Raw genomic sequence first — 25,810 nt, 5'->3', positions numbered from 1 at the left:
AGTCTCCTTGCTGCTCCCACCACCTGCACTCTGGATATACATATGGATGCAGATCTTTTGCAGGCACAAAAACTCATTTTTCCCTTCTTTTTTTCTTTTGCATTTCCATCAGTGGAATGATGAAACATGAGCCATTCAAGGATCTGGTAGCCCCATGGTTGCTCCAGGCTGTTCTTGGTTGCCACAGAGATCCTTCTCTTGCTTTGCCACCCAACTGGTTGAACAGTGGGCTGGCAACTGGCAAAACAGTGGAAGGATTGCCATGACAACAGATAACAGTCCAGAACAGCTGTGAGGTTGCTAGTTCAACATTCCAACAGGAAAACTGCAGGAAAACAAAGCAAAATAGGTAGAATGAGCAGCTTAATAGAGGCTGGGCTGGCTGTCCTTGCAGAGCACGCACAGCCCAGGAGACTGGAACAAAATGGCCATGGAGGACAATGGTCAGAGAGGAGGGACCTTCCACCATTGTACCCAGTAGCCAATTGGAATGGAGTAGTTTATGTGCAGGGAAGTGAAGTGCTGCTGACAATCCAGACAGCACTGCTTGAGCTGATACCAGCTGGAAAACACTACTTTTGACATGGAACAGACAAACATGGGTGGAGTTTGCTTTCAGGGTGGGTTGGGGACAAGTTGATGCCATTAGCAGCTCTTGCCCTTCAGAATGTATGAACTGTGTTTTTCCAGCCCAAACGCAAGAGAATGAAATGCGTCTCTTGTGTTTATTAGTCCCTTTAACCATAATCTTAGTCATCTTATGACTCTCAACACCTTCTTTTGGGATACCGATACCTTTGTAACAGTATTAGTCATTTTGATATCTCCGTTTTGTGTGGGAGAGCAGACTGGTTTCCTACAGCAAAACCGGCTAAAGTACTGTGGCGCCTTCAAGAATAGCACATTTATTGCAGCATCCGTCCAGTGTGCATCTCCCGATGCATGGAATACAGTCTTGAGAAAGGAGTCCTTGTGGAGTCAATGGTATATACATAATATAAATGAAATAAAATGTGCATGGTTGTTAGGATGAGACAAGAAAAGGGAAAAGGAGTGAGAGAGAACTATTATAGATAGTTACCCATTAATAAATTGGTGATGCAGACACTGTTGCTTTGAATAACTGGTAGTATAATACATAAAGAAAACCTGATCTCTGTTTAATCCCTAAGAAACTGTTCGCTCTCCTGATAAATTCAACCTCAATTAATTAAAACAGACTTCATAATTTCTCAGAGATGGCCAGTATGAAGGTAAGGGGCAGAGTACCCATGGCAACTGAAATGTTCCTCTGCTGCAAAATGTCTACCAATTTCAAACTTCTGACCATTTCTTATTCTGTGTAGAACTGACCAGTTTGTTCAATTCAAAATGTAGTGGGTTATAGCTGAGACATGATGGTGTACACATCTAACTATATGTTTCTCTGAAGTTATAGGTGATTTCAGGTTCTGTAATAATATTGTAAAAGGTATCTGAGGAGAATTGGCCTTTAGATCCATCATACCAGCCTATGGATATGTCCATGGAAAATAAATATTGCACACCAGCCTATGAATATCTCCATGGAAAACAAATTTACATAGGAATACAGATTCATTTATATTTCAGATATAAATCCAATGAAATGTTTGGCACTGAGAGTGAAGGAGGCTCTCTAAAACAAAGATTATGGGTCCCAGCTGTCTTTGTTGATGATATAAAGAACTTCCATAAAGAAATGATTAAGTTTTCTGTGGTGATGAACTGTTCTGTTCTTACAATTTTATTATGTCTGAAGAATGAGGTTCAGAATGTTAAATGTATTTCATCAAGCAGGAAAACTTCCAATTTAGGCTGAATAGTAACCTATAAATCATAACCCCAAATCAAAAGAAATCAGAACTGTGAGAAAAAAGAAGACCGAGTTAATGCTTCATTAAAGCCCAGCTTTGGGCTTTCCTCTCTCTAATAGACCTCAACAATGCACAAGCTGCATTGGCTAGCTGAAAAATATGGCCTCCCTTAATTTATAATTCAATCTTGAGTGTCTGTTTTTTTGTACGTGTTCTTTTTCTCTCTCTCTCCTTTAGGTGTTGTGAGGGACTTCTTTATACTTGAGGTCATTATGAGTTGTCTTAGAAAAAAATACAGCAAAAGTTGTGTTAGTTAAGGGGACAAATCTGTAATAAGATCAGATTTTAAGGAAACCTAGAAATGAACAGCTTATTAATTAAATAGCAGGAAAATCTTTTTGAAACAGTAAGAATCTAATGCCTGAAGAATACCATATAAGCACAGATCTCAGCTGTTGCACGGACTTGTTTATGATTTGTCCTGGCATAGCTTGAAATACAATTTCACGTTATGCCTGTGAGGCTTACTGCTTCCCTGCTTAAATGGATTATTAGACTAGATTAAATTAATAAAGTTATGTAGCTTTTAATTTAATGTCCAAATCACATTACAAAGGAACTGTCCAATAAATGATTAAGGAATGCAGACATTTCTATATAAATATAAGATATCCTGCACTCGTGCTGACTTTATTTCCCTTCCATCAATTTTGGTTTTCAGCAACTTCTTAATATACCTACATTGTTTTGCCCTTACTGGATTCACACAATGCACTAAGCCATAATACAGTAGATTTGGTTTTGTTAATGTGATGTGTGAACCCAGCTGACTGTGACTTATTTAACACAATGTGATTAAAAAAAAACTTGGCCCAGTCTTATCTCTCAATGATATCCGAAGCATAGGCCTTTCTAAAGTAATGAACCCTAAAAAAAAAAGAGTTTGCTTCAGAATATCATATTTACCCACACAGAAATTAAAATTTATCTCTGAGTTAACTCCTTATCTTGGGGGACAAGATTTCTAATACTATTACCATCCTGCTTTTTTCCCGAGACAAAGTAGAAAACAAACTTCAGACTTACAGGATTTGCTTTATTTTGTTTTTATGAGACCATTAAGTCTACTAACTAGAATCTAGTGCAGAAATTAACAGTCCAAAGGGCAGATGCATCTTTGGAATTAAATGACAAGGTGCCTCAAAATGTTTAATCAACCCAGAGTTTCTTTTCTATACAGGAGCTGGGCTCATAGCTTTAAAAAAAAAAAAAATCATAGCCAGTTTCCTCTTAAGCTCTCTTTTAATTTCTGCTGTCTGACTTTAAAAAAAAAAAAAATCAAATATTGTGGTTCTTGTTACTATTGTTAAACAAAAATAATAAACTTTTCCAAGTCAATTTACATTCCAAACTACAGTACTTCCCTCCACTGCAGTAGTATAAACTGCAGTGTCCAAAGTGCCTATTCAAAGAGAAAACAGAATACATGATAAAGGAGAGTCCAAGGATCATGCACAGGGGTCCTGCCCTTGATTGCTTTGGGTTAAAGCTATTTCAGAAAACCATACGCCCTTCCATTTGAGTAGTTATCATCTATCTGCAGTTCATGCATGTTTAGTACCTTCAAACCCAAGCAGCGGGGGGTTAGCACTTTAATGTTTGCCGAGAGCCAAATGTTTTGAATAGGACCATCAGTCCAGCAGCCTACCTGCCTTCTAACGCTATGGAAAAAAACAAAGTCCTAGTCTGCTTTTGCTGTGCCCACAGTTTTAATTCTTGAGTAATGTCTCAGCAGTGCTGTGTTGGGGGTTAACATACACTGTGGAATGGTTAAAAGGTTGGCTCTTTTAAAAAATGCTGGCAGGAATCCCTTTTTAAAAAAATGTGGAAGGAGTTGTGCTCAGATGCATTTGTGGCCTTCGCTACAGCCTCTCTCCGGGGATATTCGTGGTGCCACCACAAAAAAACTTGGTTCTGCTGTATGGCCCCTATGCAAGTCTCTCCACCATCCACATAAGAAGTTCTTCTTGGAAGCCCTTCCAAACCTGTACACACATTCGGTCTGGCACAAAGGACCACAAAGGCATATGCCAGGTTAAAAGCAGGGCCAATTGGTGCTAGCCTGGTCTACCTCCCTCCAAAGTTGCAGGAGGCTCTCTTGATTTTTTTAACTGTCCCATGTTGCTGCTGTGGTTATGCTACCACTCTTCCCTCCGAGGAGTTTGGAAACATGCATGAAGAAGAGTACAACTCATAGCACACCAAGAAGCCTAGACTGTGACTAGAAAACAATAATTAATATCCCACCCCCTTCCACAACATCGCTGCCTTCCAGCAACGGCACTTTCCTTTTAAAAGCTGTCTGCCTGATGTACAGAAATTCTCAGCATGAGAAAGCAGCTCATACTGAGTCTGTATACTCCACATCACTTTTAAGGCTACTGAACTTGTCTCCAAAAAGCAGAATGGCTGCAGACTAATCTCTCCTGTCCACTTGAACAGTTGCATGTGCTGAAGGCCTGTCCCATATTTCTGCTAATGGGGAAGATAGTACAGGTAGTCCTTGTTTAGCGACCACAATTGGGACCAACAACTTGGCCATTAAGTGAAGCAGTCACTAAATGAAACCACAACATGTGCTTACAATCTTAGTTCAGCTTTCCTTTGCTTGACAGACCTGCGAAAGTCATAAATACAAGGACTGGTCCCAAAGTTACTTTTTCAGCACCATCGTAACTGTGAGCAGTCACTAAATGAGGCAGTGACTAAAAGAGGACAACCTGTATTCAGGTTGCAGGGCAACCACAGAAGGCATCTGCCCTGCCTTGATGTGTAAAACCTGCAGCATATGAAGAATAATTAGGACAATTCAGAGTATGAGCTTGTACTGGACAAACTGGAATGTTCTCAAAGCCTTTTTTTTACCTGGGGGGCGTTGTGAGCTGTTTTGGTTTGGTGCGGTTTGGGTTAGATTGGGATTTCTTTGGTGGTTTTCTTTTTTGTTTTGCTTTGTTTTGTTTTTTTACAAATGGCAGCAGCTATGCCGAAAAGATTGAGAGCGAGGAGGAGAAAATAGCTTTGGCTGTTTTATTTAACTCCTGTGCTGAGGAGGGAAGAAAAGTATTGGGTGCAGCAACTAACAGATCTGCATTGAAATCAGAGTGAGCTTTGTAGTTAGGTCACAGTTAGCCTGGGTGAGGGGAGATCTTCACTGAGGTCATTTGCTCTCTGACTCCTCAACATATTAGCTCTTGACCTGGAAAAAGCCAGCGACTTCGTGCTTTACGCTTTCACCATAATGCTCAACATCAGCTCCACCTCATTTAGGGACGAGCGTTATCATTCCTTATTGGCACCTCCTTTCCTTTGTATAAGCCCCCCAATATCATTCTGAAATTGGGCAAGGATGTTTGCCACAAAAAGAGTGATTACTACTGCAAATTACAGTATATTCTGTCACAAAAGAAAAAAAAGTTTATCTCTGTTTTAAAAAAAAAACCTCAAGCTTTTAAAGGGCTATTATCTGAAACTCTCTGATAATAGAGAGTTTTTGATGTTATCTGGCATTTTTGTTGGGCCCTTCTGGAGCTCCCCTTCAAACCCCAGAAGTGGATCAGATGATATTGGCACGCTTCTAATAATGAATACATTTTTAACAAAAGCTCCTTGCAATATTCTCTGAAAGCACAACCTTCTTGCGTTCGAGCTCCAGATTAACAGATTTTGATCTGTTAATTGTTAATGGCACTGAGGTCACCCAACGATTTTTATCTATCTGCTGTTTTACTGTGAGGCAGAAATAATGTGAGGAAAACTTTAATTAGAAACAATTAATGCATAATAAACTACGCATTTTCTCTCTTACTGTACCAGAGAATGCAGTGTGTAACTGAGCCAAAGTTCAAAGGTTTTTCTACAGAACAGAAAGGAACTTTTGAAGTGCCTTTGGGGAGGAAACACATTTAGCTTTTGATTTTATTTGAAAGAACCAAAGAAAAAGTATGTAAGAAGTTAGGACTGTTACCATAAAAGTAGATATGTAGAGTGAGGAGATTTTCTTTTCATAACAGAACCATCCTTTTTCAACAAAATAGAAAGCAGATGTTTGCTATCTTTTTCTGAATATGCTCCATTATTTAGAATCCTAAAGCCAGCACAAGAAAATGTCTGTAAATAAAGTATCAGCACAGCAAAACATTTAGACCAGATTTGCATTTTGTTGAATAAACAACATTTATCTGGGTTCATATAATACATAAAAACTATAAACCATTATTTGTTTGTTTATTTATTTATTTGATTTATAGTCCACCTTTCCTTCAAGAGCTCAAGAAGGCTCAAGTGAGGATATCTTTTCATTTTATGTCCACAAGAACAACCCTGTGAGGTAGGCTGGGCCAAGAGAGAGTCCAAAATCACCCGGTGAGTTTCCATGACAGAGGGTTGATTTGAATTTGGCTCTCCAATACCTTAATCTTTTTATAAACCAACAAGTTCATTCACACAACACATTGGGCTAAAAATAAACTAAATTGTGGCCCAGCACAATAAATAAATTCAGTCCTAGAGTGGGTTTGCCAATAACAACAAGTCATATTCTACACAGTAACCTTATCAAGCTGACACCCACAAGATAGCTACAATTTTAGTTTGCAGAATTCCCAAACAATAGGGCAAGATATTCCCCAAAATAAAAGAGTTTCTGGAGCTTCTTGAGAAAAGTTGAAACATACTTAATTTTGGAACGGAATTTAAAAGAACTTTTTAATAGTGTAAAGGTATTTCTCATCTGCCAGAAACAGTTTTCCTTTACAATGCATTCGAGAACATAGGAGTATTTTGAATGGTTTCTTTTTTAAAAATTAGCACAATAAATATACTATTATCAGGAAAATGATAAATAAATATTCAGCAATATTCCAAATTGCTTTCTTTTGAATGTCAGCTTTTGAAGCCTCCTTATATTTCTGGTATAACACTATTTTTTACTATCAGGTATGCATTGTAACAGTGAAAAAGTACAAGTTTCCATTTGTGTGTTTATTGGAAAAGCAGGAAATAAAAGAAATATGAGTCACTCATGCAATGGTTGTGTCTTAGTTCATTCGTGAAGTCATCACTAGCAGATATGGTAGCTCACTAGGGAGATGCTCAGAGCTCATAACTTATGAGGTGGCATTTTTTTAAAAATCACAACCTTGTACATTTTTCCACAGAAGTAACTTCCACTATCTTTAGTACTCCCTGGAAACTGGATATACAATGATGATCTAAAGATACGTTGAAGTGGTATATAAAGCCGTTCAGATCTGAGAATATAAGCTGCTTTATACCAATCATGCAAAAATGACATTAATGTGCCCATATACTCAATAAATTTCTATTTGCAAGGCATCCTGCCAATCAGCCTTGTTTTTAGGTTTTCTCAAGCATCAATTACACTCTATCAGTTGGACTGATAATAGAAGAATGATGAATGAATGAATGAATGAATGAATGAATGAATGAATGAATGAATGAATGAATGATAATAAGCATGAGAAGCCAACAAGTGGGTTCAATCAACGTAACTCCATACAGATGAAACGATGGCTTAATAAATACGTCTATTTTCAGCCATACAGAATTGTAGGCTATACAACAGTCTGCTTGTGCAACATTGTGCAATATTTTGGATTCTGAATCACACTGTACTTTTTAATATATAAAGCACTTGCCAGTTCAGACATTTCCAGCTTAATCTGAAGTTATTTTATTTCTGCTTTGATGATGACATTTCCTTTCATTTTTATAGAATGTGTGCTTATCTCTTACTTCTCAGCTTCAAATAATATCATAACAATGCCTGATGTAAGATAAGCTAAAAGGGAAGAGGAAGTAATTCTACTTATTGTCTGGATAAGGCATTGCATCATTTATAAAGGAAGACAACACTCGTAGTTTAGCTATTCTGGAGCTACAGATGCCTTTGCCTAAAAAAAAACTCACAAAAAACAAAATGCAGGTGTCAAAACAATTTTGAGAATTTATCATGTTTAGCAGCACAACTGGTCTTCTCTTCTTTGGGCTGGGAAAAGAATTCTCCCCTGGGCTTGAACTGATCCCCATAGCCAATAAGAATTTTAATGTTAAAGAAAGAATTGAAGTAAAGACTATTTCAGCCCACCTACTTCTTTAAAAGTTGAGATATAGGCCAGTGGAAAAAGCAAGCGTGTTCCTGTTGTTCATGGAAGAAAAGAGAGTAAGTGCAGCTTGTCAACTTGATTAGTCCCTATATTTACATAAGCCTTCCAATCAACTCTTTTTTACACCAAGGAATTTTAAATCATTTAAATCACACAATTAGCCAAATGTTCTAATACTAGAAGGAATAAATGGAACAACAGCACTGTGTTCCCCCAAGAAAGGAGGAGGGGGAAAGATAGTATCAGCTGTACTCAAATAGTTAGGACAGGAGGATAAATAGGGGCGGAAAAAAATGGGGATTATATTATTTCATTTATATTGATATAAACTTCTGAGTACTCTTCTGAACTTACTTGCTCCAAGGAGAATCAAGAACCCAGTTCTTAGTGTCCAAAGAGAGATCAAGAAGGCTGACACTGAAGGTGATCATGCTTATTTTCCTATTCTAAATAGCTTGCAATGTATTTCATAGGTTTTATTGGTCATTGCATAGAAATTGCCTCCTTTTATATCCACTGAGAAGGAATTTGAAAAGTAGTGACAGATCGGCCCCATCTGTGATATCTTGCTGCCAATCTGCTAAAATTGCCTTAATGGATGTATGCCTTAATCGATGTATACAGCTTATATTTAGATTAGCTCTTTATCCTTGACTTATCACCCTCTTTGCATGTTTGCCTGGTGTGTTTTTTTAGAGACATGGACTCTGAAGGACTGTATTATCAGTCTTCAAACAAGGTCATTTTGAAGGTCTGTTGTCTAAAATGGCCAATAATAAAAATCTGCTATGGCCGTATTGCTAGGGTTGTATCTGGTAAATCCTAGTGCCTGCAAGTTTTTCTTGCAAACACCAGAGCTAATGAATATGTTAGAGCTACCAAATCTGAGCTGCAGTAGCTGCAACCAGTAGCTGCAAGTCCAGAAGGATCCTCAAGTTGTGCACCAGTCTTGACTGGGGAAGTGTAGCCCCATCCAAGACCAAGGATCATGACATCCTCAACCTAAGGGATCCAAACAGCCACAGCCACTCAGTCTTGTTAGGACTGAGCCAAAATCTGTTCTTCCATCCAGACCCAAACAGCCTCCAGATACTGGATCAAGACATTGATATAGTCTCCTGTACCTCTCGGGGTTGAGATGTAGAGCTGGGTATCATCAGCATACCGATGATACCTCAGCCCGAACTGGCAGATGACCTCACCCAGTGGTTCCATGTAGATGTTGAACAGGAGAGGGTAGAGTGTACCCTCTCAATACACCAATTGGAAGGATACTGTGGTCAACAGTATCAAAATCTGCTGAGAGATAAAGGAGCACTAGGATAGATGTACAACCTTCATCCTGGCTTTGCCAAAGGTCATCAGCAAGTGCAACCAATGTTGTCTCAAAACCAGACTGAAACAGGAAATCTGATGAGCAATTTGGCTGAGGCCTTGGTTGCAGCCTGGAATAGGTGGGTAACTGAGGCCCTGGACCAGATTGCTCCCATGCTGCATCTCTCTGGGCACCATTCCTGAGATGCACACTGGTTTTCTGAGGAGCTCAGGGAGATGAAGCGCCAGAAGTAACACCTGGCACACCATTGGAGGAAGACAAAGAGTGAATCTAACTAAACATGGGTAACAGCCCATATATGGGCTTACATCATGGTAATAAGAGTAGCAAAATATCATTATCTCTCTGTGCTTATTGCATCCTCCAATACCCACCCTAAGGCCCTGTTTAGGATGACCCATTCCTTGTTAGGGAAGGATGGGCCATGGGACCATCTACAGGGCTGTGGGGAACAGTATTCATGCTATTTGGTGGATAAAAGCACTTGGATTTGCTTGGGGTTGGTCTCTGACTAGGCAGGTCCAGATGAGTTGCCTGGGGCATAGCCTTAGTCTATTAGGAGTCTGATTCTGTGACTCCTGATGAAGTGACAAGGTCCTCTGTACTGTAACACCTATTTGTTAGATCCAGGCCTCTCTTGGGTTTTAAGGCACTGCAGGAAGTCACCTGTGGATGGGTCCATGCAATGGTATTGGCCTCTTTGAGGGTGGAGGTGGTTCCCCCAGCCTTGAAGGAGGCAGTGATGTGTTCTCTTCTCACAAGACCATCACTGGACCCCTCTGTCCTGCAACTTTATAGCCTAGTCTCCAACCTTTCCTTTGTGAGGAAGGTGGTTGAAAAGGTGATTGGGCAGCAGTTGCAGAGTGTCTTGGAGGAAACAGATTATCTGGACCTGTTCCAGTCAGGTTTCAGGCCAGGGTAGAGTATAGAAACAGCATTGGTTGTGCTCGTAGATGACCTGCGGCAGAGCCAGGATGGGGATGGTACATCCATCTTTGTGTTCCTTGATCTCTCAGGGGTTTTTCATAGCGTTGAACACAGTAATCTTCTGAACCAGTTGCAGGGGTAAGGAGGGGGAGGCACTGTGTTGCAATGGTTTGCCTACTTCCTCAGTTCCAGTCAATGTTGACAGGAGGGAAGAGATTGCATCCACAAGAGGTTGCCTCAGGATTTGACATTCTCACCTCTCCTATTTGACATCTACATGAAACCATTGGGCTTCATCTGTGAGTTTGGGGTTTGGTATCATCAATATGCAGATGATACCCAATTATACATCTCAACCCCATGCTGTGCCAGTGACACTGTCAATGTACTGATCCAGTATCTGGAAGCTGTTCAGGTCTGGATGGGATGGAACAGAGTTTGCTTCAATTCTGACAAGACTGAATGGCTGTGGCTGTTTGGGTCCCCTAGGTGAGGGACTCTTTCACCTTTGGCCTTGGAACAGGTAGCACTTCCCCATTCAAGACTGGGGCACAACTTGGGGATCTTCCTGGACTCACAGTACCTGCTCAATGAGCAGGTGGCAGCTGTGGCCAGGAGAGTCTTTGCACAAGTTCATCTTGTACTTTCCTCAACTGGGAGGCCTTTCAGACCATCATTCATGCCCTAATCATCCAATCCATTATTACAATGCACTCTACATGGGGCTGCCCATGAAGACCATCCAGAAGCTACAGTTGGTCCAAAATGCAGCAGTGGGAGCAGTAACAGGTGCTTCTTGTTATGCCCATGTATCTTCACTGCTCCATGAACTGCGCTGGTTACCAATTGGCTTCTGAGTGTAATTCAAGGTGTTTGTTGTTACCTATAAAGCCCTTCATGGCATAGGGCCTGGTTATTTGGGGGGGGGGGTGGCCTGTCTCCAGTTGTTTCTGCCCATCTGGTGCATTCAGGCAGAGTTTGGGCACTTCATGTCCCAACAATTAAATGTTGTCATCTTACAAGACCATGAAAATGTGGCTTCTCTGTCACAGCATCCCCCTGTCCCACTCTCCTAGGGCTCCAGAAGTCTCTTGAGACCTGGCTGCATTCCCAGGACTGGGATTAAGGTGTCTGTGAGCCCCTGGCAAGTCTTTCTTGCCTGTTGGGGACTGTTGTTTTTGTCTGGGCAGTCACCTGGTTTTTAGCAGTGTTTTTAACATATGTATTGGACATATTGTAAGTCACCCAAAGTTTACTTGGATTTGGGCAGCCTTAACAAATCCAATAAATAAAATAAATGAACTGGTCTGTGGTCCATTCCTCTGGAGTGGAGTTGCTCAACGTCTCCGTATGTAAAGTTGGAGGCAGGGGGCTAGTAGGTGGTGTCTATCTAGGGTTGCGCTGCTCCTTTGGACTCCCCCTCACTCCCCAAGATTTAGATGGCACCCTTCCTGCATGCATTTAGAAAGACTGTGAAAAAGGAAGCATTTTGCAGGATTTGTGATATGTAAGAGCTCCAGTAAATTTGGAGATGTACTGTTCCATGTTTTAATATATTGTTTTGTTGCATTGTAAACCACTAGGAATTTCCAGAAGTGCAGCCATATATCAAAATTGTAAATATGTAAGTAAGTAAGTAAGTAAGTAAGTAAATAAGTAAATAAGTAAATAAGTAAATAAATAAATAAATAAATAAATAAATAAATAAATAAAAATTTGTAAGGGTAAATGGTGCATTGACTCAAAGTCATATTATAGCAATACTTAAAGACAAGGCCTTGTTGCTATTGTTTTCTGTACTCAGTTCAAGATGTTAGTTTTAATATTTAAAACCTTAAATGGCATAGGCCCTTTAAGGTTGGCTTGCACAAGATGCCCTTTTGCACAGGCCTATCTGGACTTGTAGAAAAGGGGCTTTTTCCTATATCATTCCAAACTGTGGAATATATTCCCTCCAGAGTTATGATTGATCCCCATTCTCTCAGCCATTAAACCCACTTTTAAAATAGTTGCTATGTAAGATTTTTTATTATTATTATTATTATTATTATTATTATTATTATTATTTCCTATTTTATTTATTTACAATTACTTTATTTACTTACAATTACAATTTATTTACTTACAATTACTTAAAATTGCTTTTTATAAAATAATAATAATATATATGATCAATTCAAGGTGACAGACACATGTAATACTCCTGCCTCCTATTTTCCCACAACAACAACCCTGTGAGGTGGGTTGGGCTGACAGAGTGACTGGCCCAAAGTCACCCAGCCTTTTATTTGTTTTTAGTGATGTTATTCTTATTTTTAAAATTGCATGGATTTTTTATCATGAATTGTTATAGTTTTATGGTGTTTGTGTTATTTACTTATTGTTTTGGTGACTTCTGTGGTATACAAGTATTAATAATTTTTTTTAAAATCCATCCCCAGTTAAAGGGTGCCCAGTATAGGGAATAAAATAAGGATTCCCTCTAGTCAAGCTTGATTCATGCTAATGTGTTCATGGAACTATTTTGGCAATTATGTGGATGTGGGTTACCATTGGGTTTTTCCAGGATTTTTTTTTTCCAGTTTCTCAGTTTATTTTATTTCTGAGTTTGGTCTTATTTCTTAATGGCTTCCTCTCCAAGTATTAGCCAAATGTGGCCTTGCTTAGCTTTTTACTATCTGCCCAGGTTAGCTATGTGCTACATGTTAGCTGGGCAATATAGAGGTTGTAAAAAACAAAATTAACCTGTGAAAATGTTGCCATTTACATATTTTTCCCCCTTGGGCTTTTCTTGCAGAAATGCCAAGAAGGGTTCTTCCGCACCATTTCAGGCGACTGCAGCCTTTGCCACTGCAATAACAATGCCTACAAGTGTCTTGATGGATCTGGCGTTTGTGTGGTAGGTAATCCCTCTTACTTTGCAATGTCTGTGAATGCCTTTGCCCCCATAAGTGGTTGTTCTTATGATTCCTGTAACATGAAGTCAGATATTCTCTGATTTTTGTTAGCTTGCTTTTCTGTCCCCTAGCTCATTAGGGGCCATTAGGGGCCATTAGACAGGTTTCTGAAGAGGTTGCTTTGGGTTCTGCTTCACCACTGAAATGCTGGCTTACATATGAATGATTGCCTTTTGAAGACCGCAAGCCTACCATGAACGCATTATTGCACATCCTCTGTGTATGCACCAGATGTCAGGACCCAATATGTAATGATAACATTTGCATGATGATATCCCTACAAGGGCGGCTTCACTTTGATGTCATCACATTTTGCTGCTGATGCCATGGATTGTACCCCAGAATTTTTGTATCGGTCAAAATGCCTCCACAGCTTAAACCAAATTTTCAGAGCCACTAACAAGAGATCCAAATAGGAATAAAATGATGATTTCATAATCCAGTGTTTTTACAAGTCTGAAGCTACAATCTTTTATGTGCTTACCTGGGGCGATGCACATACCATTCAGTGGTGCTTGTATGCATAAGACTGGGCTACCCAGAATTTATTTGTTTGGAGTATTTATATATCATCCACTAAAGCTCTAGGCTGCTGTGCTGTAAGATTACACTTCTGTACTCACTTAGCAGAGAAAACTACATTTTACTCAGCTCAATCCTAAATATACTAACATGAGAATAACCCTTATTGAATTCAAATACCTTAATTTGTGCAAACATGCGTGCAGAAAAAAATCTGAACCAAGAATGCACCAATTAAACAACAAAAGTATCTTGTCAAACCACTTCACAGAAAATAACCAAAATACTAACAAAATGGTTTTGGATAATTTTGTATTCTACCAGGAAGCCTTATGTCTAGCCCTGTGAGGCTGGCAGGTCAGGAATCAAGAACCACTTGGATTTTTGGAATTAGATTTATTGCTAGTAGAGTAATACAACAGAATCTCGAAAGCCTACCAAAGTAACACTTCCACACAATTTACAGCCAGTGTATCTAAGGTGGAGTTGTTCTGAATCCCCTCCTCACCCTTCCTCTCTCTGCTGACTCTGGAATCTCTTCTGCAATAGCCTTGTTTCCTCCCTTAACTGAAGAAGCAGCATGCCCAAGGTCTGTTAAGCATTCAGTCACACCTTAAGCTATAACTTATGTTATCATACCTAGGTACAAAGAAGAAATTAAAGATACTAATTTAATCCAAACTAAAATCAAAAAAATGAAAAAAGAATATAAATGTTTATTAATTATATTAAGAAGGCCCTCCTATAGTAAGTGTGAACTGTGGAGTCCTTGGTGCTCTCTGAGCTTGCTTGGTTGCTTGCAGTCATTTCATTACCCAACTAGGTAACATCATCGTAAGTGTGAACTGGATAGTTATATTCATTTTTTGCACTCTAAACATTCCATTACATTTGACTACTCCTAAAGTAGATGGTAGCAACTTTAGGGTCAAAAATTAGGTATCCCGGAAGCCCTGGGTCACCTCTGAAAGTATGCCAAGTTTGGTGAAGATTGAATGAACTTTGGCAGTTTAGAAAGTAAGATATCTTGGGACTCAGAAGCAGGAATTCTGACTGGCCAGCATATTTGGGAAAGGTTTGATTAGTTCTGGGAAGGGTTTAATTAGTTAGGTTTATTTAGTTACAGTTTGCTGAAAGTTGCCGGCCAGAAATGGTTGACACTTCAGCGGTTCAAGCCCAGCTCCACACAGCAGAGTGAGCTCCTGCTTCCTCCCCAGCGCCTGCCAACCCAGCAGCTCGAAAACTTATGTGAGTAGATAAATGGGGACTCTCACCCCAGTGGGAGGAAAAATGCTGGTGGTGCCTTGCAAAGGAGACGGAAGCAGTTGCCGGTAACATGGAAGCCACGCACGCCCAAAAAAGGCGGGAAGCAATGGAAACCCCGCCTCCTGCGCTCACCAGCTGGGCTCTGCTCTAGGAAGGAGGCAAGGGCAAACCACTTCCGAAACACCTTGCCTTGAAAACTGCAGGGACTCGTCCAGGCAGTCACCGCAGAATCGGTAATGATTGAGTGCAGATAAAAAAAAAAAAATCCAAGGCATGTTTGAGCCAAGTGCCATTTTAAAAGTCACAATTTGACCACTTTGGGGATTTTTGTCATTTACTAGGCAACTACCACCATCACTTCCCTTGCAGATGGGCAAACTCTTATTCTTTGCATTGGTAAGCTTAAAACTTTCAGAAAAAAAGTCCAGCTGCCTTCAGGGGAAAAAAAGGCAGATGTAATCATTTCCTCAGGAGAAAAACCAGCATTGCCAAGGATAAAAAAGGCTTATAAGGAATGAGACAACCTTTTAAGTGATCTATCCTTTTGGTAGTTTTTTCATCATTTTTATAGTCTCTGTAAAAAAGGTATATGGTTTCATTTCCTTTGCTTCTGTAAGCAGCAATTATCAGTGAACCTGATCTTAACCCTTCCAGCTTCACATTAAAAAAAATGTGAGGCTTGATATTCGCTGGCCATATAAGCAGCGGGCACCCAACCCTTGCCAATCACTCATGCTTCAAAAGATCTGCAAATTGGAAACAAAGGGATTAAGAACTGTGCAACATAATCTGTACAGACTTTATTGAGCCTTATTTGCTATTCAGAAATAATACATTTTGTATAGGTATTACAGGTCAAGCTTTTGCTGGAGTGCGAGGTGTCCAGGCAGGGACTGGGAAATTATGTAATGCATGTCTATAAACAGGGAAAGCATCGTTCTGAAAGAAAATAAACCATGCCTGCTTAAATGCCTGCTATTTTGCTGAAACAGACCCCGGCATGCACACATACACAGAGAGGTGCCCAGCCTAAGCCAATGACAGCAAGAACGTGTCTAGTCCTTGTTGCTTTACTGGCCCAAGCAGGGAAAAAAGTATCTTTGCAAGATACAAGAAAAACACTCATTCAAGTCAGGATCGAACACTCAAAACAGCATTAATCAAAAGTTTGTGTTTTAAGTACAGAACAAAACATTCTGCTTGTTCCAGTCTTGTAACAAACTCTTCAGACACAAGTGAATTTCTTTTTTCAAAAATGGAGCACTCAAAATAACTTGAAATTGCTCTCAAACAGTTTTGATTTTATACACAAAATAGTGTACAGTGTATAATCTCTGATATTTCTCTTGCATATTGCTTGAAGCCAATTTGGAAGAGAGCACCATAGAAATACCATAAAATAAATAAATACAGTGGTACCTCGGGATACAAACTTAATCCGTTCCGTGACTCTGGGCGTATCCCGAGTTGGTCGTAACCCGAAGCAAATTTTCCCATCAGGTTCAATGTAATTACCGTTAATCCATTCTGGTGTCCGCGGACCACGCGTCAGGGGCGAGAAAACGGCCGGGCGCCACGCAGCGGGGCGGAAAAACGGCCGGGCGCCGCGTGATGGGGCAGAAAAACGGCCGGGTGTCACAAAGCGCGGCGGGAAAATGGCCGCAGACCACATGTCAGGGGCAGAAAAATGGCTGCGGACCATGTGTCAGGGGCGGAAAAATGGCCGCGGACCACATGTCAGGGGTGGAAAAATGGCCGCAGACCACGTGTCAGGGCGGAAAAATGACCGTACCCCGAGGCGGAGTTCGCACATCAAGGTAAATTTTTGCAGCTGGAGCTGGTCGTAACCCGAAAAGTTCATTAGTAGAGGCGTTCGTATCCTGAGGTACCACTGTAATTTGCTTCTTTGGCAAATGTGGTGCGGAGTGGAGAAATCAGTCATCTCTGCATTCAGAACAAACTCCTATATTGAAATGCTCAGTATATTTCCATTTTTTTTTAATGTTCTTGCATCAAATTCCAAAAATTGGGAGGAGGGAGAGTTTCTAAAAGAAAAGCTATTTTAAAAAATGGCTTTCACACAGTTGGGTTCAAAGAGCATATGTAGGCACTCTTTGCCCAGAAGACAACATTTAAAACTGCACTCCTTTCTGTGCACTTAAAAAAAAAACTTCTTTCTATATGCTGACAAAGAGATAAGAAAATAGTGTTCTGTCTTTTCAACAAACAAGAATACAATATGACAAGCAAAAAGCCTGCACAAGCCTACAAAGAAGTCATTTTTACAACAGAACTAAAAGCAACCATCTTCTTGGCTTGATTGAAATAAGGGAGATTGTAGCCTTTCCTCCTTTCCCATTTTCTAAAGTAACCTGTCATACATCCTCATGTCAGAGAACCTAAGTCTCTGAATTCTGAATAAAGTGAAGTGGCACTAATCTTCTCTCTACAGCTAACCTGTGATTTTGTTCAAGATTCTTTTTTAAATTATTAACTTTTAAAAATTGGAGCCATTGCTTATATCAGTATGGATGCTCTTGGAAATTAATTGATAATTGTAGGTTAGCCAGCAGGTTCATCAGTAAGCTGATTCTAAGTAGGCATCAAGAAATAAATTCTTTAATATAGATCTCACTTGTGGGCAGTTTTGAATGCAAACATCTTTGATGACCTAGGGGAAAAAAAGGATGATAGAACAAGAAAGGGTTGCACTGAGCAGCTCTGAGCAGGCTGAAGAACTACGCCTTCCAAAATGGTCTGTATTGGACTGTATTGGGGAACAATGGCAGACTGAAGATGGCTCCACGAAAAGTGGAGCCTATGAATGCAGCAGAAAGAGGAGCCAATGAATGGACTGCCTCCTTGAACTCCTCTCTGGATTAAGGAAAGGACTAGGATCACCCACATGTTTGCTCCATACTGAGGGTCCCTGTGATGAGATCATAAAATAGCAATCTCCGGTGGGTTTTAGAGCTCTGGGAGCCGGTGGGAAAATCACCTTGCCTAAGTCGCAGTTCAGGTGTTCAAAAGGACACTGGGTTTGCCCACTTCCTCTCTTAATCACATTCTATCCTTGATGAAAGAAGTTTCATTTAAGTTTAAGGGTTAAAAAGAAAAATTTTTACTTTTGAAAAACAGCAAAAGGGGGCTAGAATGTTGATTTTGGAAAGTTAAGAGGTCAGATGGACTTGAAAGAATATTTTCTGTGGCTGGTTTAAAATTATATAAAAAATATTTATGACGATTTTGAAATTAAGTGTAAGAAATCCTCCCATGGGAAATTTCATTGATTGGAAAATAAACATATGATAAGAGAGAACTTTGAAGGTTGACTAGAGGGAACCTTCAAAGTGAGAACTAAAGATTACAATTAAAGGAGAAGAGTCCCATTAATACAATGGAGCAATGCTATCTGACTATAATAGAAATCACGGATATTTGGGAACAATGTACCCAGAAATTACTCTTAAGATTCTCTGCCACTATAAAAATGGATTTAAAAAAGGCTACAGAACAGATTTTACTGGACAAAGTAGAGACTGAGGCTGATCTGAACATGGATCTGAAAATGGGTTTTAAAATGCCAGACTACAAGAGTGATATGGAAAAAGATGCCACATTGGATTCACAAAAGAAACTGGCTGATGTCTTAATAATTAAAGGGGACATACAAATAATAAATCAGAAGAGTGACTTGGAAAGCTTTCTTATCTTGGATTTACAAAAGAGACATATTAAACTAGCAAATAAGTTTCTAAGAGGAGACAAAGAAAAAATTATAAGAAATCAACTTGTGGGACATTATTTGAAGGGATTAAGATCAAGCTTAAGTAAACCAAAAGAATATAAAGTGGATTTATCTGACCAGGGTTAAAATATATATGTTGTAGTTTCTAGTAGCTATTAATGGAACTTTTTTTTTACCAGGACTGAATGGCAAGACTTTAAATATTTGTTTATAGATAACAGATAAGATATGGAGAGAGATTTCTTTTGCTTTATTTTTTAGAGAAAGTAATAAGTTGGAACACAAAATGGATTTATTTGATTAAGGTTAAAATGTGTATCTTATTATTTCTGATTAAGACTGAATGACAAGTTTTACAGTTTGATTACTGAAAATATATGTGTTGTGGTTTCTGGTTTTTTAATGGATTTTTTTTTTCTACTAGAACTAAATGATGAGGCTTTAAAGATTTGTTTATAGACAATAGATAAGATATGGGAAGAGATTTCTTTTGCTTTATTTTTCAGAGAATGTGATAAGTTCAAATACAAATGGATTTATTTGATTAAGGTGAAAATAAATATTATCTCTGGTAGCTCAATGGATTTTTGCTGATTAGGACTGAATGATGAGTTTTTACATTTTGATTATTGATTAGAGATGAAATATGGGAAGAAGAGGGAGTTTTTACTGAAATATTAGAGAAGGTTACTGAAGTTGTTTATACTTGTCTGGAGGGAGGAGGGAGTCACTTCTTTATATATCATTTTTTCTTTTTTTTCTTTTTTTCTTTTTCTCTGCACCTTCTACTTATTATATTTTCTTAGTTTGCATTACTCTTATCTTTGCATTTGTAAACTTTAATAAAATTTATTATAAAAAAACAGAATGGTCTATATCTTGCAGAATGTTTTGTTAGTGTTTTGTTAGCAAGCCTGCCATATTGAGCTTCAAAAGGCCATCATTGTCCAAATACAATTCTAAGACTTTATTTTTATCAGTCAATATCTAGAAGAATTGGCCATCAACACTAGGGCTTCTTACATTGCTTGCCAAGAGTGTTTACTTCAATAATTTCTGCTTAGTCTGAATAAGAAATTCTTATGTGTTCTTGTTCCTTCTCTTTCTCTTTCTCATATTACAGGACTGCCAGAGAAACACAACTGGAGACCACTGTGAGCAATGTCCAGAAGGTTACCTGAGTGATGTGGCCAGAGGAGCACCCAACTTCTGCCAACCTTGCCCTTGTCCCTTGCCCCTGGTGGCCAAGTATGCAAACTAGTGCTTACTTTCATATGATGCTAGTTATCATAGCCATCACTTCTGCTGCTGAAAAATACAGTCATGGTCAAACATCATTCGGCTTTAATCTACTTAAGAAATTTATGTTAGTGTGTGTTGTCTGATTCTGCAGACATTGTATATAAGCTTTTTTCTTTTATTCTGTCATCTAACTTGTGTGTGTGTGCGCACGCGCACACCCCTTCAAGTCAGTTTTGACCCCTGGAGACTGCCTGGACAAGTCCCTGCAGTTTTCTTGGCAAGATTTCAGAAGTGATTTGCCATTGCCTGCTTCCTAGGGCTGAGAGAGAGTGACTGGCCCAATGCCATCTAGCTGTTCTCATGCCTAAGGCGCAACTGGAACTCATGGTCTCCCAGTTTCTAGCTTGGGGCCTTAACCACTACACCAAACTGGATGGATACAATTTACAATACAAGTGTGCCTTGAAAAAGAAGTATTTACAGTATTTCTTTCAAGGAGACTGCTTAATTTCCTGGTTGGAAACCACAGCAGCAAACAAACCTGGGTACAGATGCTGCCAGGCACATATGCCTCAAATCTTCAGACAAGGCTTTTCAAATGTGTTACAGAACATGACAGCAATCCAGATTAACGGAAGTGTTAAGGAAGTTTAAGTAGGTAAAATATATGTGGTATATCCAGCCAAAATATTCAGTATTCTGAATGAAATACTTAAGAGCCCAGCACTGTGAGGAGTGAATGGAAACCCTACATTTTTAGACAATAATGACATAGAATTCATGGTCCTTTATCTGGCACAAATTCTGAATAGCTCTAAGAGTCTAATAAATTGTCACTTCTTACCCTTGTAAATTCCATTGCAATAGCAGCCTGATTTCATACTGTTTTTGTAAACTTTAAGCTGACAAACTGCAAGGATGGTCTATTTTTCTTAATGAGGATTTCTTTCTTCTTTTTTTGGGGGGGGGGAATTAATTAGTCTAGCTTCCAAGCCATTTATTACTTTTTTCTTCCATGAATTCACATATTTTGCTTACATTGCAAAAATATATTGTGGAACACAGATGTTGCAATTGTAAAAGATGAAGTTAAAAAATCATTTTCCACTTCTTTCCCTTTGATAGATATGTCATAGTGCAATTAACTATATAATTAAAAAGGGTTTCACAGCTTGCAGTGCCCTATGCCTAGTGTGGGTAATGGGATCGTAACATTTGGGGCCTATTCCAATTTGGGAGGAAAGTAAGGACATTTGGTTTACCTTTTACATTTAAAGGGTTCATAATAATAAGGATAAAAGATGAACATGAAAAAGGAAACATTTCTACATCAACCAAGAAAAATGGGTACCAAGCCTATGGAAAATGATTAAAATTACTCAGCTATTTCTGTGAAGCATGCCTTTAAACCTGTGTTTCTCGACCTTGGCAACTTTAAGATGGGCGGACTTCAACTCCCAGAATGCTGGCTGGGGAATTCTGGGAGTTGAAGTCCACCCATCTTAAAGTTGCCAAGGTTGAGAAACACTGCTTTAAATGGAAGGCAAGTCTTTCTAGCGTATGCCCTACACATTTGCAGATGACACCCCCTGTGCAATGGTGGTGATAAAAGGTACCGCCCCACATATATGTGAGCTGTATTCACTACCAAACCTATGAGATGCCTCCCCTCCCCCTGTTACATATGAACTGCTGAAAGTGGCCTTGTATGAAAACGTTCACAGCAAGCTGAATTGACCCCGAGGGGCAACAGGGAGAAGACTCAGTCAGGATCCGCTGGCCCAGTAAACCAAATTGTTTCTATTCACTGACCATATCTCAGAGATAGTATGGCTTGCATGCTGACCTAGTAGGAAGGGGGGAATAATAAGAAGGTGACACAGACGGGTTTATCTATTCCAACATTACGCTGCCATTTTCACTGCATCTGCCTTTTTCTGTGTCTTGTCTTTGGAGTGTAGTGGGCCAAAGGTATACAAGCCCTGGTTCTGCTTTTACTCAGGGCTGCTCAGCAAAGTGCAAAGCTTTGCTGGGAGCCCAGTATCTACCCTGTATTATTGATTGCATGCAAACAAAATTATGTTGTATCTTCAAAGTGATTTGGTTGCTTTAGGTGAGCCAGGCTTTGGCCTCAATACAACATAAGAGTTTTACTGAAAAAATGTGCAAGATCCTTAAAGTTCCAATAGCTTTTATTCTTGGAACAATTTTAGGGAAGCACAGAAACTCTATAGAAAGGAGCTTGAGTTGCTGAAAATGTTCCCCTGCCAGAAGCTTTTCATCAGTTAAGGAAATTGGTTGGATTCAATCCACTTGGAACAAGTGTTGATCCATGCTCTAAAACTGACACCTTTCATTAAATGCAACATACTGTCTTCTGTGAGCTGAGCTCTTGGAAAAATCAGTATTCTTTGGGGCGGGTGTCCTCTTCTATTTAGTGATATCTTTTTAATAGCGTGAGCTGTTAGAGCCATCATTCTCTCAGATTAGCTTCCTCTCCTGCCCCTAAACTTTAACACACTGGATGGAGAAACACTTCTTAATCTCTAGTGCACACATGCAGGTAATTGCATGGAGATGAATGTTAATACACTGTATGGTAAAATCCTAATATGCCACATATAACATCAAATGAGATTCACTCTGAAGAACTTATATTTTATGATAGCTATGTTTTTCTAGTATTCTTAACAAAAAAGAACATCAGTCTTTTGGCTTTTCAATCAACGGAGTACATGTATTGTTTTTTCTTTAAAAAATTCTCCAGTGCAGAGTTTTTCATTTTAAACTGCCTCAAATTAAGCACTCCCCCCGCCCACACACACACACATTTAATTCCCAAATTTCACAAGCATATTTTTCTTTTGGGGATACATCTTTCACAAAGGAATGGCTCTCTGTGTGGATTTTTGAGCACAGAAAGGCAGGCACTTACAGGCTCCACTGAATGATGCCCGATGTCTCCTTCCAGTGAAATCCAACAGTTATGGTCTTGGCAACAATATGGAAATGGGTTGCTATTGCCTTCAAGGACTTTTTTTCAATTTCCCAGGTTAGCCTACAGCCCTGATATACCCTGGTCTCATCCAACTATTAACCAGGCCTGATCTGCTTAGCTTTATGAGATCATCCAAAGTTGTCTAAATGCATCTGCTCAACCTCACCTGCTGAGGCTTTCAACCCAAAGTGGGCATTTGTCCATTCTGCACTGTTATTTATTCTGATTTCTGACAAGTGTCTTTCCATTTTCTGCTAACAGGTTCCTGGTACCTTCTGTATACAAAATGTTCTACAATTTTACTATCAACATACATGCATACATACATCCCTCCACCCCACCCCCACAGCAACCTGAACCAGATTTCAATATATTATCTTCATGTATCAGAGGTCATTTTATTTGTCCTTAGAAAATCAACTTTTCAATTGCTCAGGGTTTTGCAAAATATGCTGCCATCATCTTTAGGATCTCCATTTATTTGGAACCCATTTCACATCTCCATAAAGGCGAGAAATGTTTCTTAGCTGATCTCTCCATCATTCCATAAAAGTTTTGCCAATTAAGTACAGCTGACTTTGTCTGGTTTACATCTGATTGATCCTATCAAGAGCCATATCCAAAGCTACTATACTGCATTTTCTTTCCAAACATAAAAGGCTTTCTCTGATTAATAATTTAAACAAAGGATACATTAATTGCTGCCTGCCCTTATCATAATTAGGATTTTGGATATACAGGTAGTCCCCAGGTTAAGAATGGCCTGTTTACGGAAGACCCATAATTACAAACGGAGCCTATTGTAGCAAAATTCGAGTTAAATACACAATGATTCAAGTTGAATACACAATGGTTCAAGTACATTACACAGTACTACTTATACAGTATTATACAATAATACTGTTCCAGCTTACATGTAAATTCGACTTAAGGACAGACCTTGGGAACAGAATTCGTTCTTAAACTGGGGACTATCTGTCCATGGTCAAAGTATTATTTCATTATTATTTTCACTTTATTCACTTTTTCCTTTTATATTAAAAGGATATTGTTACATGAATTTAATTCCTTGAAAGTTATGGAAAAGAAAGGCTTGCTCTTCTACTTTACAACAAAGAAACTAGCTGTATGAATAATGTAGTGGAGGGATTTATAAAGTCTGACCAAAATTGTATCAAGTTCTTTAAACTGGCAGATTCATTATTTACACAGTTGTTCTTGGAACTCATCTGTATGGATTGTGATGAATTTTCTGAGCAGGAGTGGGGGTCTAGAAGATTATCTCCATTCATATCTGATAGTTTGGGAACTTGCAAAGAGTTCTAGAACAACCCAACACCAGCTATTTTAAACTTCAGCATATGTGTTTAATTTTTTTTTTAATTCCTTAGGATTTTTTTCAAACTCTCTTACAAAATATACAGAAACGTTTTCAGCTTATTATTATGTCCAGAACTGTAGTTCCTCTAAATACATGAAGGAATGAACTTTGTGTAAAATAAGCGGAGGAGAAAAATAATCCAAGGCTGAAACACATTTGAAATGATGTCATTAAAATGTTAACAGAAGGCAGTGTGAGAGTACTATTTTTCATGACTATCTCAAACAAAAGTCTCTCTGACTTTATAAACATCTCCAAACAAGGGAAATAAATGCACTCATGGTAGCTCTAGAGAATAGTGGCGTAAAGATGCAGATGAAATGGAATAAAAGCCAGAATCCTTTCTTTGTATTTCTGCAAAAAATACCGTGTTCTTTCTTTGCATTCTGACTTAGCCAATTGGCTACTCAGAACAATCCCACCAGAATTCTGTGGGGGCTTAGGACACATTTCAATCCTATTGCATATGTTTTTGTCATCTAAAGCCCTGATCATCAGTTGCCCAAAGTGCTTGTGAATATGGAGAGATACAACTCCTTGAAAATTAGAAAACTGCACCTATGAATATTTTTATAATAAATAAATAAATAAATACCCTACTTTGCAGGGGGAAATATTTACATGCTTTCTGTGCCCAGCATTATCTACTCTGTGTCTGACAAAATGAGCTTTGGCCCATAAAGTTTATGCATGTATACAAGACACTGCCTTGTAACTCGGGTTTTGAAATTCCACCAGAATTCCCCAGGAAAAGATAGAATTGCCAAATATTGTTCAGCATACAAAGTATGTGATTCCCTAGTGAATGACACCATCTGTAACAAATATATCTTTTGGTTACTAAACGGTATAGTTACTGAATAGTTCTTCTGTCTCTTACTTTGTAAGTTAAAATAGCTGAAGTGGCAGACTATCTTTCAAAAGCTGAGTAATATTTGAAAAAAAATACACTACAAGAAAAAGATAAAATATCTAAAATAATGTGCATTGAAGTACATTATTATATTATCAGGGTAGTATGCAAAGAATATCCAAATGGGGCAATAAAAAGGGGTAGCATTGTCGTAATGCTTACAAAAAGCTTCCCTACTGGTTTCCCAGTCTTGACCATAATGGCTGGTAATTTTGGGAATTGCAGTCCCAACACATTGAGAACTGTCAAGGTTGGGGAAGGCCAGCTTATAATATTAAGATATAATTGATATGATGCATTAGTTCCCTAGCTAAAATAAAATAATGTTAATGGCACATAATTTAAGTCTTGCACATTATGGAAGATAGGATGTTGCCCTTAATATTGGCTTTCTCTGGCCTTCTCTAGCACGTCCATAATGTCAAAGATCCAATATTTGTATATCCCAAAACAGCAGCTGTGGCAAAGACTGATACAATTGCAAAAATTAATCTCTGCAC

The 25,810-nt window shown here is 38.9% G+C and overlaps 1 protein-coding gene across 1 annotated transcript in view; it reads left to right on the top strand.

Annotated features, from left to right (window-relative positions):
* Positions 1-25,810, top strand: part of LAMA4 (laminin subunit alpha 4) — a 106,548-nt gene that overhangs the window by 14,636 nt on the left and 66,102 nt on the right. Inside the window, exons 2-3 of the mRNA XM_007432552.3 lie at positions 13,081-13,182; positions 19,900-20,024. Coding sequence (XP_007432614.2) covers positions 13,081-13,182; positions 19,900-20,024 — 227 coding nt within the window. The remainder of the gene's footprint in view (positions 1-13,080; positions 13,183-19,899; positions 20,025-25,810) is intronic.

This window comes from Python bivittatus, unplaced genomic scaffold (assembly GCF_059951505.1).
Source record: "Python bivittatus isolate LINGU-HERP-01145 unplaced genomic scaffold, Pbiv_v1 ctg000020_np1212, whole genome shotgun sequence".
In the NCBI taxonomy this organism is placed as follows: Eukaryota; Metazoa; Chordata; class Lepidosauria; order Squamata; family Pythonidae; genus Python; species Python bivittatus.
Note: the sequence above shows the minus strand (reverse complement) of the source record. Positions and strands in the feature narration are given on the sequence as shown.